The following is an 11,264-nucleotide window of genomic DNA, read 5'->3' on the forward strand; positions in this document are numbered from 1 at the left end:
GGCTGTACCATTGCCAGCATAGCTCGCAACCACATAGGGGTACAAAGGCTTCATTCCCATTAAAACGATTAGGGCAAGTCTTTCACTTCCTACTTTATTGCCACCTATCTATATTCAATCCCAAGGAAATACCCTGGGACAACCCTATGTCCTGACCACCCCTGCAGGATGTAACAAATATATCCAGAAAATACCGAGCCTGGGCAGCAGCCGCAGGTGAGCGAAAACCAAACAAACGAACGAACCGTTCCAGCCCTCGTACCCACTCAGGGCTCGGCTACCTCTCAAGGCCCCAGCCCAACCGAGACCCCCAACCCTCCAGAAGAGACCACTATCCACCCTGACCTTATCCTCCCCCCACCGGGTTACCCCATATCTCCCCACACACCGCTTACCTGAGACACTTCATGCAGGGCTGCCCCGCCCGCCCTCCCGCCAGTCTGAGAACCCCCAGGGCCCACCCGACACCCTTCCCCTCCCCCAAAACGGGCTGGCAAACCTCTGTGTGCTCCGAGGCTTCCCCCCTCCTCTCCCACGAGGGCACAAAGCCACACCAGCCAAGCTCCCCCTCTCCCCGGCTGGGGCAGCCCCCGCGCCCATGCGGAGGCTCCCTTTGTTATCAGATGTGCCTAATAAAATACCAGGGCTCCCTTTCCCACAGGTGTTATACTTATGACTTTGCATTCCCAAACACACAGAATTTCTTTTATCTGGTTTAAGAAAATGATTTCTGTGAACCTGCAAGGACAGAAACGCTGGTTCAACTAACAAACCAATAATGGACACAAAGGCTACTTCAGCCCAAATCAAGGGGAGGAATAAAATGTCCAGCACTATGGTTGCTCCAATTAGCTGTTACTTAATGATGGCTTTTTGCAAGTAATGGTAACAGCTGGGGGTTTTTGCAAGTTAGGGGAAAAAAAAAAATTGCCCAGAAGGGCATGTCCAGGCATGTCCACTGCTCAAGGTCCAAAGCAAGTGCAAGTGAACCCAGAGGGGAGGAGGAAGAAGAAAACATCTCCTAGAATTCAACACCTGCAGGCAGTTGTGTCACTGTGACAGCCCCTCCTGGGAGGAGCAGCCACAGGCTGTGGGGTGCTGTGGGAGATGGCAGGGGGAGCCTGGCACCAGTTAAAGGGGCTATTTTATTTAGAGCTATTTTATTTAGAGCTATTCTATTGCTGGTTTTTCTTGTTATGAGCAGAGTTCTTGTGGACTCCTGGATGCTTGCATTGCCTGTTCCTTTGTGCCTGGCAAGTGTCTCTTGCTTGTCATGTGACTTTGCCAAAAAAAGCCACTTCACCACTTGTGTGCCCTGACACGTTCCAGATGTGCCACAAATGTGGTCACAGCTGCTGGTGCCCTTGGAAGGTGGAAGACTGGGGGTGCATTTTGCACATCAGCAGGTCTCCTCTCTGAGGGCCCGTGGACAATGCTGAGCCAACACCATGCAGTGCACAACAGCAGCAGCCTTTGCTCTCCCTCTGCCTCAGTGGGCTCTGTCCTGCCAGCAGTGCTTCCTCCCTCCTGCCAGTGAACTGGGAATGGCCAGGCTGAAGAACACACAATCACACCACAGAATAGTTTGTGTCAACCCTGGAGCCTTGAGACTCAGGTTCTGCAAAGAAACCTGAAAAACTCATCCCTGAGACCCTTCAGGTTGAAGAAAGAAACTGGGCACTTTTCTGGCTTCCTGGGTGTGATTTAACCTCTTGGAATGAGCCTGTACCAGTTAAGTGAAAGAAAAGGAAGTTCCAAAAAAATTAAAAGCAACGTTTATTTTTAACAATTCACAAACCAATAAAACAAGTTGAGATTTTGTCCTCAGTGGAGAGATGTTGAGCCAATCTCACAGATGTAGTTTGATGGATGCTCTGCTCCCTACAAGCTATTTCCAATTAAAGAAAGTGGAAAGAGGCTGTAAGAAGGACAACTGACCATGCTCTTCTGAAAGAAGAGGGGAGTAAGCATAAAAGGTAGCCAGACACTTACAATATATTCTGTATAAATAATTTCTTACAGATGTCAATTTATTTGCCAATTCCCTCCTCATTATTCAGTTTTGATGTCCACTGAGTAGATACTGTGGTCTGTTTGAGTCTGAAAGATCACGGGGTTTTTTTTTCTGCTTGGTCCATTAAATAGTGATTTTTGGTCCAACAAACATTCCAAATTTCCCTTCTTTCTCTCCTTTCACTGTGACCAGGACAACAGATTACATGATAGTGAGTGAGAAGGTGATTATAACTCTGCATCCTGACAAACTAATGTTGTTTGACTTTACTTTGGGTCTTGGAAGCAAACTGTACCCTCTGCAGCTCTTACAGGTCTGTGTGTTCTTTCCTTTCACTCATCATTTGTTTCATGAGCTGTGTCCAAAACTTCATTTTGCCTTCTTTGAGTTTCTGTGCTGCCTTTTGGTTCAGGTCTATCTCCAGGTATTTCTCATCCAGACCATACTGAGGCCAATGGACCAAGCCTTCTCCGTTGGGATTTCTGGAAATAACAGAAGGGAAAGTTAGCTTTCCATTTGCCTGTCATTGCCCTCTGGCTGCTTGGGTTGAGCATTTCAGAAAACTAACACGAGCTCAGATTATGTGATTCTGGTCCCTGAATAGTTGGATGTTTTTTATGAAAATGCTCCTCAGCAGAACAGCAAAAGTTTAATAGTTGCCATTACTTTTGGAACTAAAACTCCATTGCAGATGGAGTTGTAGCTCTTGGATTATTTTTTTCTTTTTGTGTCTGCAGGTTCATTGAAAACACATTAAGAAGAGAAATAATTTGCATCAATATTTATCTTAAATTCTGCCAAATTTTAGGAACAACCACATAAGTACTGCTTCAGGCATGTCTCAGGCAGCACAGACCAAACTTGAGCTGTAAATAGCATTATGATTCTCACCCATTTCTAGCAAAGTTAGTCCAGTATTTCATAACAGTTCTGCTAAGTTTATTTTCTTCTTCTGTAGCACGTCCTGCAAAGTGAGAGATGAAATGGCAGCATTAGAGAATTAGTAGCAGCTCTACCAATTCCAATAGGCTGTAGTCAGTTCTACCTGTTGCTCTGAGCTATGGCAGTTTTACCTGAGCAGAGCTCTAGGACAGAGCTCCAGATGAGTGGTTTCATTAAAAGTATCTACTACTAAAGACAGAACATTTTTGTGTTTGTTACAATATTTGTAAGGGAGAAAGTCTATTCTAAAGTCCTCCAAATAGTAAAATGAGCAATAAGGATGCTTTAAAAGGAATACTTTAGCAAGCATGGATACATCACCAGCTAAGAAGGGCTTTCCAAAGACAAAGGCGATCTCGGATGTATGATCTGCTTTTACAAAGTCTGGTAAAACACCTTCTGCTTCACTTGGTCGATGCTGGAATTCATAGAAGTAGACTGGGTTGCCAGCATCTGGGAGACAGGGAAGAGTGTTAGTCTGAGAGGCACCAAAGAGGATAAACTTTCACTACCAGCTGTTTTGGTTAAATGTTCAGTAAATATCAGTTCTCTGGGTAATGAAGTGTGACACATACTGTCCACCCCACAGCCCGGGTGAGAATTCTACATTTCTTCTACTGATGCTGCATTACCTCTGTGGAAGTTAGCCACTTCAAGGGATGAAAACACAAAGAAGACATCTCCCAGTGCATCCAGAAGGCCATCTCGCACCTGAGCAGGGCTGTCTGCATCCCCTATGTACTCATTGTACAGCCCATCAACAGCTGCAGAGGTAAGACCCTGAGAGAACAATAGAAGGGGCTTACAATGCTTACAGTGATCAGGATCATTAGGAAGAGTAACAGCACTAATTGAGTGTGGCACATGCAAGTCTCTGGCTAACCCCCAAATACTACCTTTCAGAGAAAATCCTCAGCTGTCAGAGTGTGGCTCAGAGCTCAGGACTGGAGTTGCACAGCTACCAGATATAGGTGTTCTCAGGGGAAAGAGATAGGCAAGATCTAAAGATCAAACATCTTTAGATTAACAGCAGTCAACAATGTTGACTGTTCTCCATTCTGTGGAAATAAACCCTCACAAGAGCAAAGGAATCCTCTGGATTTCATAAAATCCATTTTTTGTTGTAGATGACCATAATTTACTCCCTTTCTCGCTTCAAGGTGAATGTCTGTGACACTGAATGATCCCTTGCAAGTACTATGGAGTCCTTAATTCTCACCTTTTAACCTGCATTTTTCCATATTTAGTAGTTTCAGAAGAGCACAAAGGAACCAGAAAGCTGGGAGATTTGTAAAGTACAGGGAAGCCAAACCTGAAGCATCCTAAAGATCTCGAGTTGTCCTTCCTTGTCTCCCAGCAGGGCTTTATTAGGTCTCATGTCATACCTGCTGGGACTGTGCATGTCTTGGATAACCCAGGGGTATCTAAACTGTCACAAGAGACCTGTGTTTAGATACCTGAATCACTCCTGGGTTTCCACAGAACTCCTTTTTAAGAAGAGGGGCACTGAGGCTGGAAATTTAGAGAGTGTTTTCAATCACTGGAGGTAACAGGAGCACACCACACTGCTGCCCTTTACTGCCCCAGGGTAGGAAGCTGCTCAACAGAACAAAGTTTGCCTGTGAAATGTATCCCTCCAGGAGTGCAAACACAGAACCAGAGCAAGTGAAGCAGCAGCACTGGGTTATTCTGAAAATGGTCTCTTACCTTACGTAATACTGCTAAGGATCTTTGTAAAATTTCACGTGCAACATTTTTATCCAGACCATCCATGAAAGGCGGAAATTTCATCATCTGCATGATACAGAGAATCATATTTCTTAGAAAATCTTATATTTGCAAAATGATACACAGGTAACAACATTGTAAGTCTCTTACCATAGGAAGTCCCCATGTAAATTCACCGTTATTTACTCCTATCATATATGGGACCGCATTGATTGATTTTTCAGATAGTAATTGCCTGGGACTCTTTGGAAAAAATACACCATCTACACATGTACTGATGAAAAAGAAATCCTGAAAAAAATGGGGGAAAAAAGAAAAGGAAAGCTTCATTAATACTTTAATTTTTCTTCTAAAAAAAAGTCCAGATTTTTTACTGTGGTTCCAAAGCGAAGCCAAATGAAAATACAACAAGTAATGGTATTCAAACCATCTTTAATTCTCTGACAGATTTTCAGCACTAGGCAGAAGCTTCTGTGAAGATTAGCATTAAATTCCTAATGTTTGTGAAACATAAGTGATTATGTCCAATTTACATCTTTTCTTAGTTCACTATTGTTACAGATGTGTGGAGCAGTGGGGGAAAAACCAACTTGTGTGTTGGAATTTCAAAGGCCCATATAGCCCAGCATTGTGATAAGACCTTTTAAGTTGGACATAATATATTATATGAATTAATTTTCAGGTTCTCCAGGTGAAACTCTGACATTTCATACACTCTTTCCCTTCCCCTGGGAGAGCATGACAGCAACCACAAGTGGCTGCCTGCAGAAAGGGCAGTACCTGTTTGCAGTTCTCAGGGGAGGTGCTGCACAGCCGCAGTGTTGTCATGTCCTGGAAAGGTCCAGAAAGTCAGAGGTTACACTCACTTTGAGTTCTCCTGCTATCACAACACACAAATAGTATTCTCTGTGATGATAACATTTGAAATGTCATTTAAATGCAAGAGGTATAATTTCCCCTACCATTTTTAGTGTTAGCTGTATTATCTCTTCTGCTGTTTTTTCTCTCAAGCACTCAACTATTGCAGCTGAACTGGATTTTTCACAGCCAGAGGCATCAGCAATTTTCTGTAAGCAATAAAAACAAACACTTTTGAACACATTTCCTATATCTGACTGTATGAGCCACCAAGTTGTTTCTTATAGTTGAAGAAGAACAAAAAGGGTTGAGGTCAGTACTTCTCAAATTAAACAAACTGAATAAAGTCTTGTTTGTTTGCAAACAGGCATCAAATAGAAGGGGAAGAGAGGAGTATTCAGAACCTGATACCATTTGCCAGCCAAAAATTATAGCTCAACTTTCCTTGAAGACACTACATGTTATAACATTCCTTGACATTTCACACTTCTTCCCTGCTTTCTCTCTTCACTTCCTTGGTCTTTTGCTTTCACTGAGACACATGTGGATATTTGGGTACTTGAAAAGCAGAGCATCATTAAATATGGACAGAAACACAGAAACACTGTCTTTACTGACTGTGGGTTTTGTTTCACAAAATATTCTATATTTTAGAATAAACAGTTTAAGATATGCAAAGCTATCTGAAAAAAAGAATTAAAATTACTACAAAATACCCACTTGTGCTTCCTCCTTAGGCTGGTCAGTGAACGAACCCAGGAGGGCAGTCCCACTCTCTGAAATGGCCCTGTGGAACAAGCCCTTTGCCAGGGGAGATAAGACCTGTGAAAAAGCAAGGACAAGCATGACAAGCATTGTGTTTTAACCACTGACTAAGAATTCTGATATCAGGAATTGCCATTTAAAACGTTTTGAAATCAAATGTCGTTAAGACTTATTCTGCAGCCTCTGACCATAGTTCAGCTGTGCAAAGGGCTTTGGCAGCACCAGCAGAGATAAGGATTTCATGCTTGTCTTTTCCTCTCCCACAGCATTTTGCTTCCCAGACTTCATGGAACTCCAGTGCAAACCAGTAACTAATGGAATATGCCTAAGGCACTCTGGCTGTGCTGCAGAAGGGAATAAAGAGCTCTTGGCCAGGGGGCCAAAGCTTAGGAAACAGGAATTTTTATCCCAATGAACCCTGGTTTCACTCTGTGATCTGCACCAAATTGTGAGGCTGGAGAAGAAGAGCATCTTAGCCAATGTGCTCAGTGTTGATGGAAAATTTTAACACAATCCCTGGGACACAAAAAGTGTGTCCAGTTCAGCTCTCGTGACTTCACCTCGATTACTTTGCACAAGTGACTGGTCTGTGAGTCCTCTTACAGGACTTTTCTCACAAGGTTAGACTTTGGCAGGTTTGTTTGCATTGAAAAAAAGCAAACACACCAAATTTAATTTAGTGGATGAGAGATGACATTTGGGGACTAATTACAAGTACTTGTGCTGTTGTACCACAGACAGAGGTGATGTGCCACTTACTGTAACAGCATCCCTTTGCTCCCAGACTTCTCATGCAGATACTGAGAATGAACATGGATGGTGGTTTTAATCCCATAAGTAATTAAAATTCAATGTTACTGTGAACTTACAAGAGCAGAAACACTGATTCCTCCTGCAGATTCTCCAGTGATAGTGACAGATCCTGGATCTCCTCCAAAATGGATGATGTTTTCCTGAATCCACTGCAGAGCTGCTACCTGATCTAAATACCCCCAGTTCCCTCGGGCATGTTCATCACCAGTGCTGCAGAGAAAGGACACCTTTGTTTCAATGCTCAGTGCAAGAAAAAGGCAGAGGAAAATACAGCCTGTGGTGTGAGAAATCATCTGCCATTCCCTGCACAGAACTTCTCCCCACAACTGAAAATAAACAGCCTTGGGATGAGAGCAGCAGCCCAAGAACAGATCTGAAAGCTGAGTTGGGACTGGTAAATTGTTCCCAGGGGTTGCAGATGCAATTCAGAAATGCAGAGTTTCTTTGCATAAACGAGTCCCCTGCACTTCACAAAGGCTTTGCACACATCATTTTGGAAATCACCTGGCAAAAAATGGGATAAAACATCTTACCTAAGATATCCAAGAACACCTAATCTGTACTGAATTGTTACAACCACCACATTTTCAAAGGCTGCTAATGCTGAACCATCATATGTTGAAGCTTCTCCCAAAACTAATCCACCTCCATGTATCCATACAAAGACCTGGAAAGACAAAATCAGAATCAACCCAGCACAGACCTGAGCCCCCAGTGATAAAAACTAAATATAACCCAAAATAAAATATCCTTTGTTGTTTCACTCCTGATTCTTTCAGATTACATTTCAAAAATGGTAGAAATCTTTTGGATCTGCAAGTCTACAAAATGGCATTGATTTTGTTAAATACTTACACTTTATCAGTGCCCTGTGACTTTGGACAGATTATTTAGAGGAAATCAAGCATAAAATAAATTTCCTAGAGGTTTTATAGTGGTTTTGCTTACAGGCAACTTCTGCTGTTCTCCTGCAGAAACGGGGGTGTACACATTTAGGTACAAGCAATCTTCAGACACCTGAAGAGGAACCTTCTCCTTTCTATTAGTAATCATGTCTGAAAAATATTGTCCTAGGACTGGATCCTGCACACACCTAAAAAAATAACAAGCAACAAATACTTTTAATGTGTTTTCCTCCTTTGACCTCTCATTAATGAGATGTGTAAAAAGGAGCCACTGCCTACTGCAATACACAGGGACACGCAGATAAATCCTGCTTGTTTCAAAATGTTACAGAAATATATCTGCAAACACATAGGGCTATAAATGCCTTCAGTGGAAATGTAAATTAATTATTTTACATCTCCAACAGCTTTTGATATTGTAATGGGAGGTATTAGACTTGGAGCACTAAACAAGGGCAGGAGGACAAATGGATAAAACATTTACAAGGTAGACTAGAATTGCCCTGCATTTCTTATGTGCCCTATTAACCATGTGACTCAGCATTTTTTCCTTAATATGTATTCCAAAGGTTTATAACCACTGGGAATTATGGCCAAATGCTCCCAAGAGAGAGGATTTTCAGTAAAGTGCTGATCCATATCAGTTCATCCCTGATGTCCATTAAATAGCAGTAAAGAGAGCAGCTAATCAAGATGTCTTTAGAAATGTATTCACTGCAACAGCTGCAGATGTAACGAGATGGCACCAAGGAATTTATCTTTGTGGATTTTGATTGCCCTGGATGTGCAGCAGTGTCATGAATTTGCTTCTAATATAAATATAAATATAATATACAATTATATAAGTTATACAAATCATTAAAATAATGTAAATACAAGTAATATAAATAATAGAACATACGATAATATAATAAATAGAGAATATTTATTTATATTATATAATATAAATTAATATTATAGTAGTAGAAAGTGATTAAATAGAAAATCGGAATAATATTAATATAATATAATGTATAATAATAAATTCTACAAATTATATTAAAATATATATAAAATAATAGTATATAAATTAATATATAATGTAGAAATAATGTATAAATATAAAATTACTTAAATATTCAGTGGTTTTGTTACTGCCTTACATTGGTGGGTAGGAAGTGGCATCTCTGACACCTTTCCATGGCTCAGGTGGCTGGGGCTCAGAAAACCTCAGGGATCCAAGGGGAGGTTTAGCAAAAGGAAGTCCCAAAAAGACATTTACACTCCTCTCAGCTGTGTCTACTTTGAACTGGAACCCTCGGGCTCTCCCATATTTGGTCTCCACTTCTGGTTGCTCTGCTTTTTGTCCTGGAGGATGTGAGCACAAAATCACAATTGGTCCATTTGTAAGTGCTTACCAGATTTCTAATTGCTGGATTTGCTACTTAAATATGCCCCTGTTGTTTACTTAATAATTTTCATACATAGGGCTTCCACAAATTCTAATCAGTTCTAACAGTACACTAATTTACTATTTTATATTACTAATTTGATTACTAGTATTTACTAATCAAAATTTTAGATTTTCTAATTTATTCTAATGCACTTTTCTCACACCTTTATTAAATCAGTCTAGCTGACGTTCTTTCAGCCTTCATGTTGACTAGTCTGTGGGTATAGTTTCCCCCAGGTATACCACATGTACTGTCTTACCACTCACATCAGTGACTGCACACCGATCTTAACCTCTTTTGGTCTGGGTGGTTAGATAAAAGCCCAATAGATTGCTCTCACTCAGAAAAGGCAATGAAGAGACTAAATCTATTCCAGACCCTAGATAGTACATACAGCCCAAAGAAAAAGCTTCTAAAAATAGTCTGGCATGTACAGATACTGTTAGCATTTAAATAAGATTCCCTTTCAGATCAGTGTGAAAGTTCTCAGTCCCAAGTTACAGATGTGGTACCGTGGCCTGCTCTGCCTCAGCACACAAGATCTTGATTTTGCTGTTTGCAAAGAAGGCAAATAAGATGAATGACTGAAAAGAGACCACAAAAAGAAATGAAGAACTATTTGCTATTCCAACTCCATTTCTGTGCAGCAGGGTCGGGTGCCCGGGGTTCCCCAGGGGAGGCAGCTCCGGGTGTGCTCATGGTATTTTCCTGGACCCACTGCAGAGCTGCTACCTGATCTAAACATCCCCAGTTCCCTCGGGCATGTTCATCACCAGTGGTGCTGCAGAGAAAGGACACCTTTGTTTCAATGCTCAGTGCAAGAAAAAAGGCACAGGAAAATACAGCCTGTGGTGTGAGAAATCATCTGTCATTCCCTGCACAGAACTTCTCCCCACAGCTGAAAATAAACAGCCTTGAGATGAGAGCAGCAGTCCAAGAAGAACGGATCTGAAAGCTGAGTTGGGACTGGTAAATTGTTCCCAGGGGTTGCAGATGCAGTTCAGAAATGCAGAGTCCCCTTGCCCAAGCGAGTCCCTGCACTCTCTTCCCCAGCCCCTCTGGATTTACCTGTTGCCCCCAGCACCGTCACCCCGAGGGTGACGATCCAGGCGAGCAGCGCCGCGTCCCTCCCCGCTGCCATGGTGCGGGCGGGCCCAGCTCCCCGGAGCGCCTTTTATACCCCGAGCAGGACGAGTTGCGCAAGGCACAGCCCTGATGGGCCGGGGCAGCGCTCGGGCCGGGAGCCAGCGGGGCTGGGGCTGCCGGGGCACAGCCCTGAGCCGCTCCGGGCACCGCTCAGCGCCGGCGGCACCGGGACAGGGAGCTCCTGCCCCACAAGGGTCCCACTGCTGCTCCTTTGGAATCTCAGTCACAAAAGCTCTGCTTCAAAATGCTTTGGAAAGAGCCTTCCCTGCCCCAGGAGATGTGTCCTTTGCTGTGCCACCGCTCTGTGACAGCCAAGGGAGGATTTCCTCACACTGCACAGCAGGGACCAGCAAGGGAACCTCCCTTCTGCTTTATTACATGTTCACTTGATTTTCACAGAATATGCTGAGTTGGACAGGACCCACAAGGATCTTCAAGTCCAACTCTTCAGTGAATGGCCCATACAGGGATTGAATCCACAATCCTGGCATTCTTAGCTCCAGGCTCTGACCAACTGAGCTCATCTCATTCTGGTATTAAGACCTCAATGTAAGAAACACAACATAGCCAAATCCAACCCATTATCCCTGAACAGTGTGCTTTTCCTGAAGTAAAAGTTGGGGGATTTTTATTCTCACAAGAAGGGTATTTTTTGACAAA

The 11,264-nt window shown here is 42.7% G+C and overlaps 1 protein-coding gene across 1 annotated transcript; it reads right to left on the minus strand.

The window, feature by feature from the left end:
- Positions 1-1,980: 1,980 nt before the first annotated feature.
- Positions 1,981-10,641, minus strand: LOC135422249 (fatty acyl-CoA hydrolase precursor, medium chain-like). The gene is made up of 14 exons (XM_064671323.1): positions 10,527-10,641; positions 9,168-9,372; positions 8,069-8,213; positions 7,654-7,787; positions 7,177-7,330; positions 6,263-6,364; positions 5,647-5,751; positions 5,465-5,515; positions 4,835-4,975; positions 4,664-4,750; positions 3,589-3,736; positions 3,278-3,409; positions 2,906-2,978; positions 1,981-2,496 (listed from the first exon to the last, which is right to left on the minus strand). Exons 1-14 carry the CDS (start codon positions 10,597-10,599, stop codon positions 2,322-2,324), a joined length of 1,725 nt encoding a protein of 574 aa, XP_064527393.1. The 5' UTR covers positions 10,600-10,641; the 3' UTR covers positions 1,981-2,321.
- Positions 10,642-11,264: the final 623 nt, after the last annotated feature.

This window comes from Pseudopipra pipra, chromosome 14 (genome assembly GCF_036250125.1).
Source record: "Pseudopipra pipra isolate bDixPip1 chromosome 14, bDixPip1.hap1, whole genome shotgun sequence".
Lineage (NCBI taxonomy): Eukaryota > Metazoa > Chordata > Aves > Passeriformes > Pipridae > Pseudopipra > Pseudopipra pipra.

Bases quoted from the DNA above. Each gene is read 5' to 3' on its own strand.
- LOC135422249 (XM_064671323.1), bottom strand. From the start codon at position 10,599: ATGGCAGCGGGGAGGGACGCGGCGCTGCTCGCCTGGATCGTCACCCTC. The intron at 9,373-10,526 runs GTAAATCCAGAG...CACATCCTCCAG, and splicing joins GACGGTGCTGGGGGCAACAG to GACAAAAAGCAGAGCAACCA. The intron at 3,737-4,663 runs GTAAGAGACCAT...TTGTTCTCTCAG, and splicing joins CCTTAGCAGTATTACGTAAG to GGTCTTACCTCTGCAGCTGT.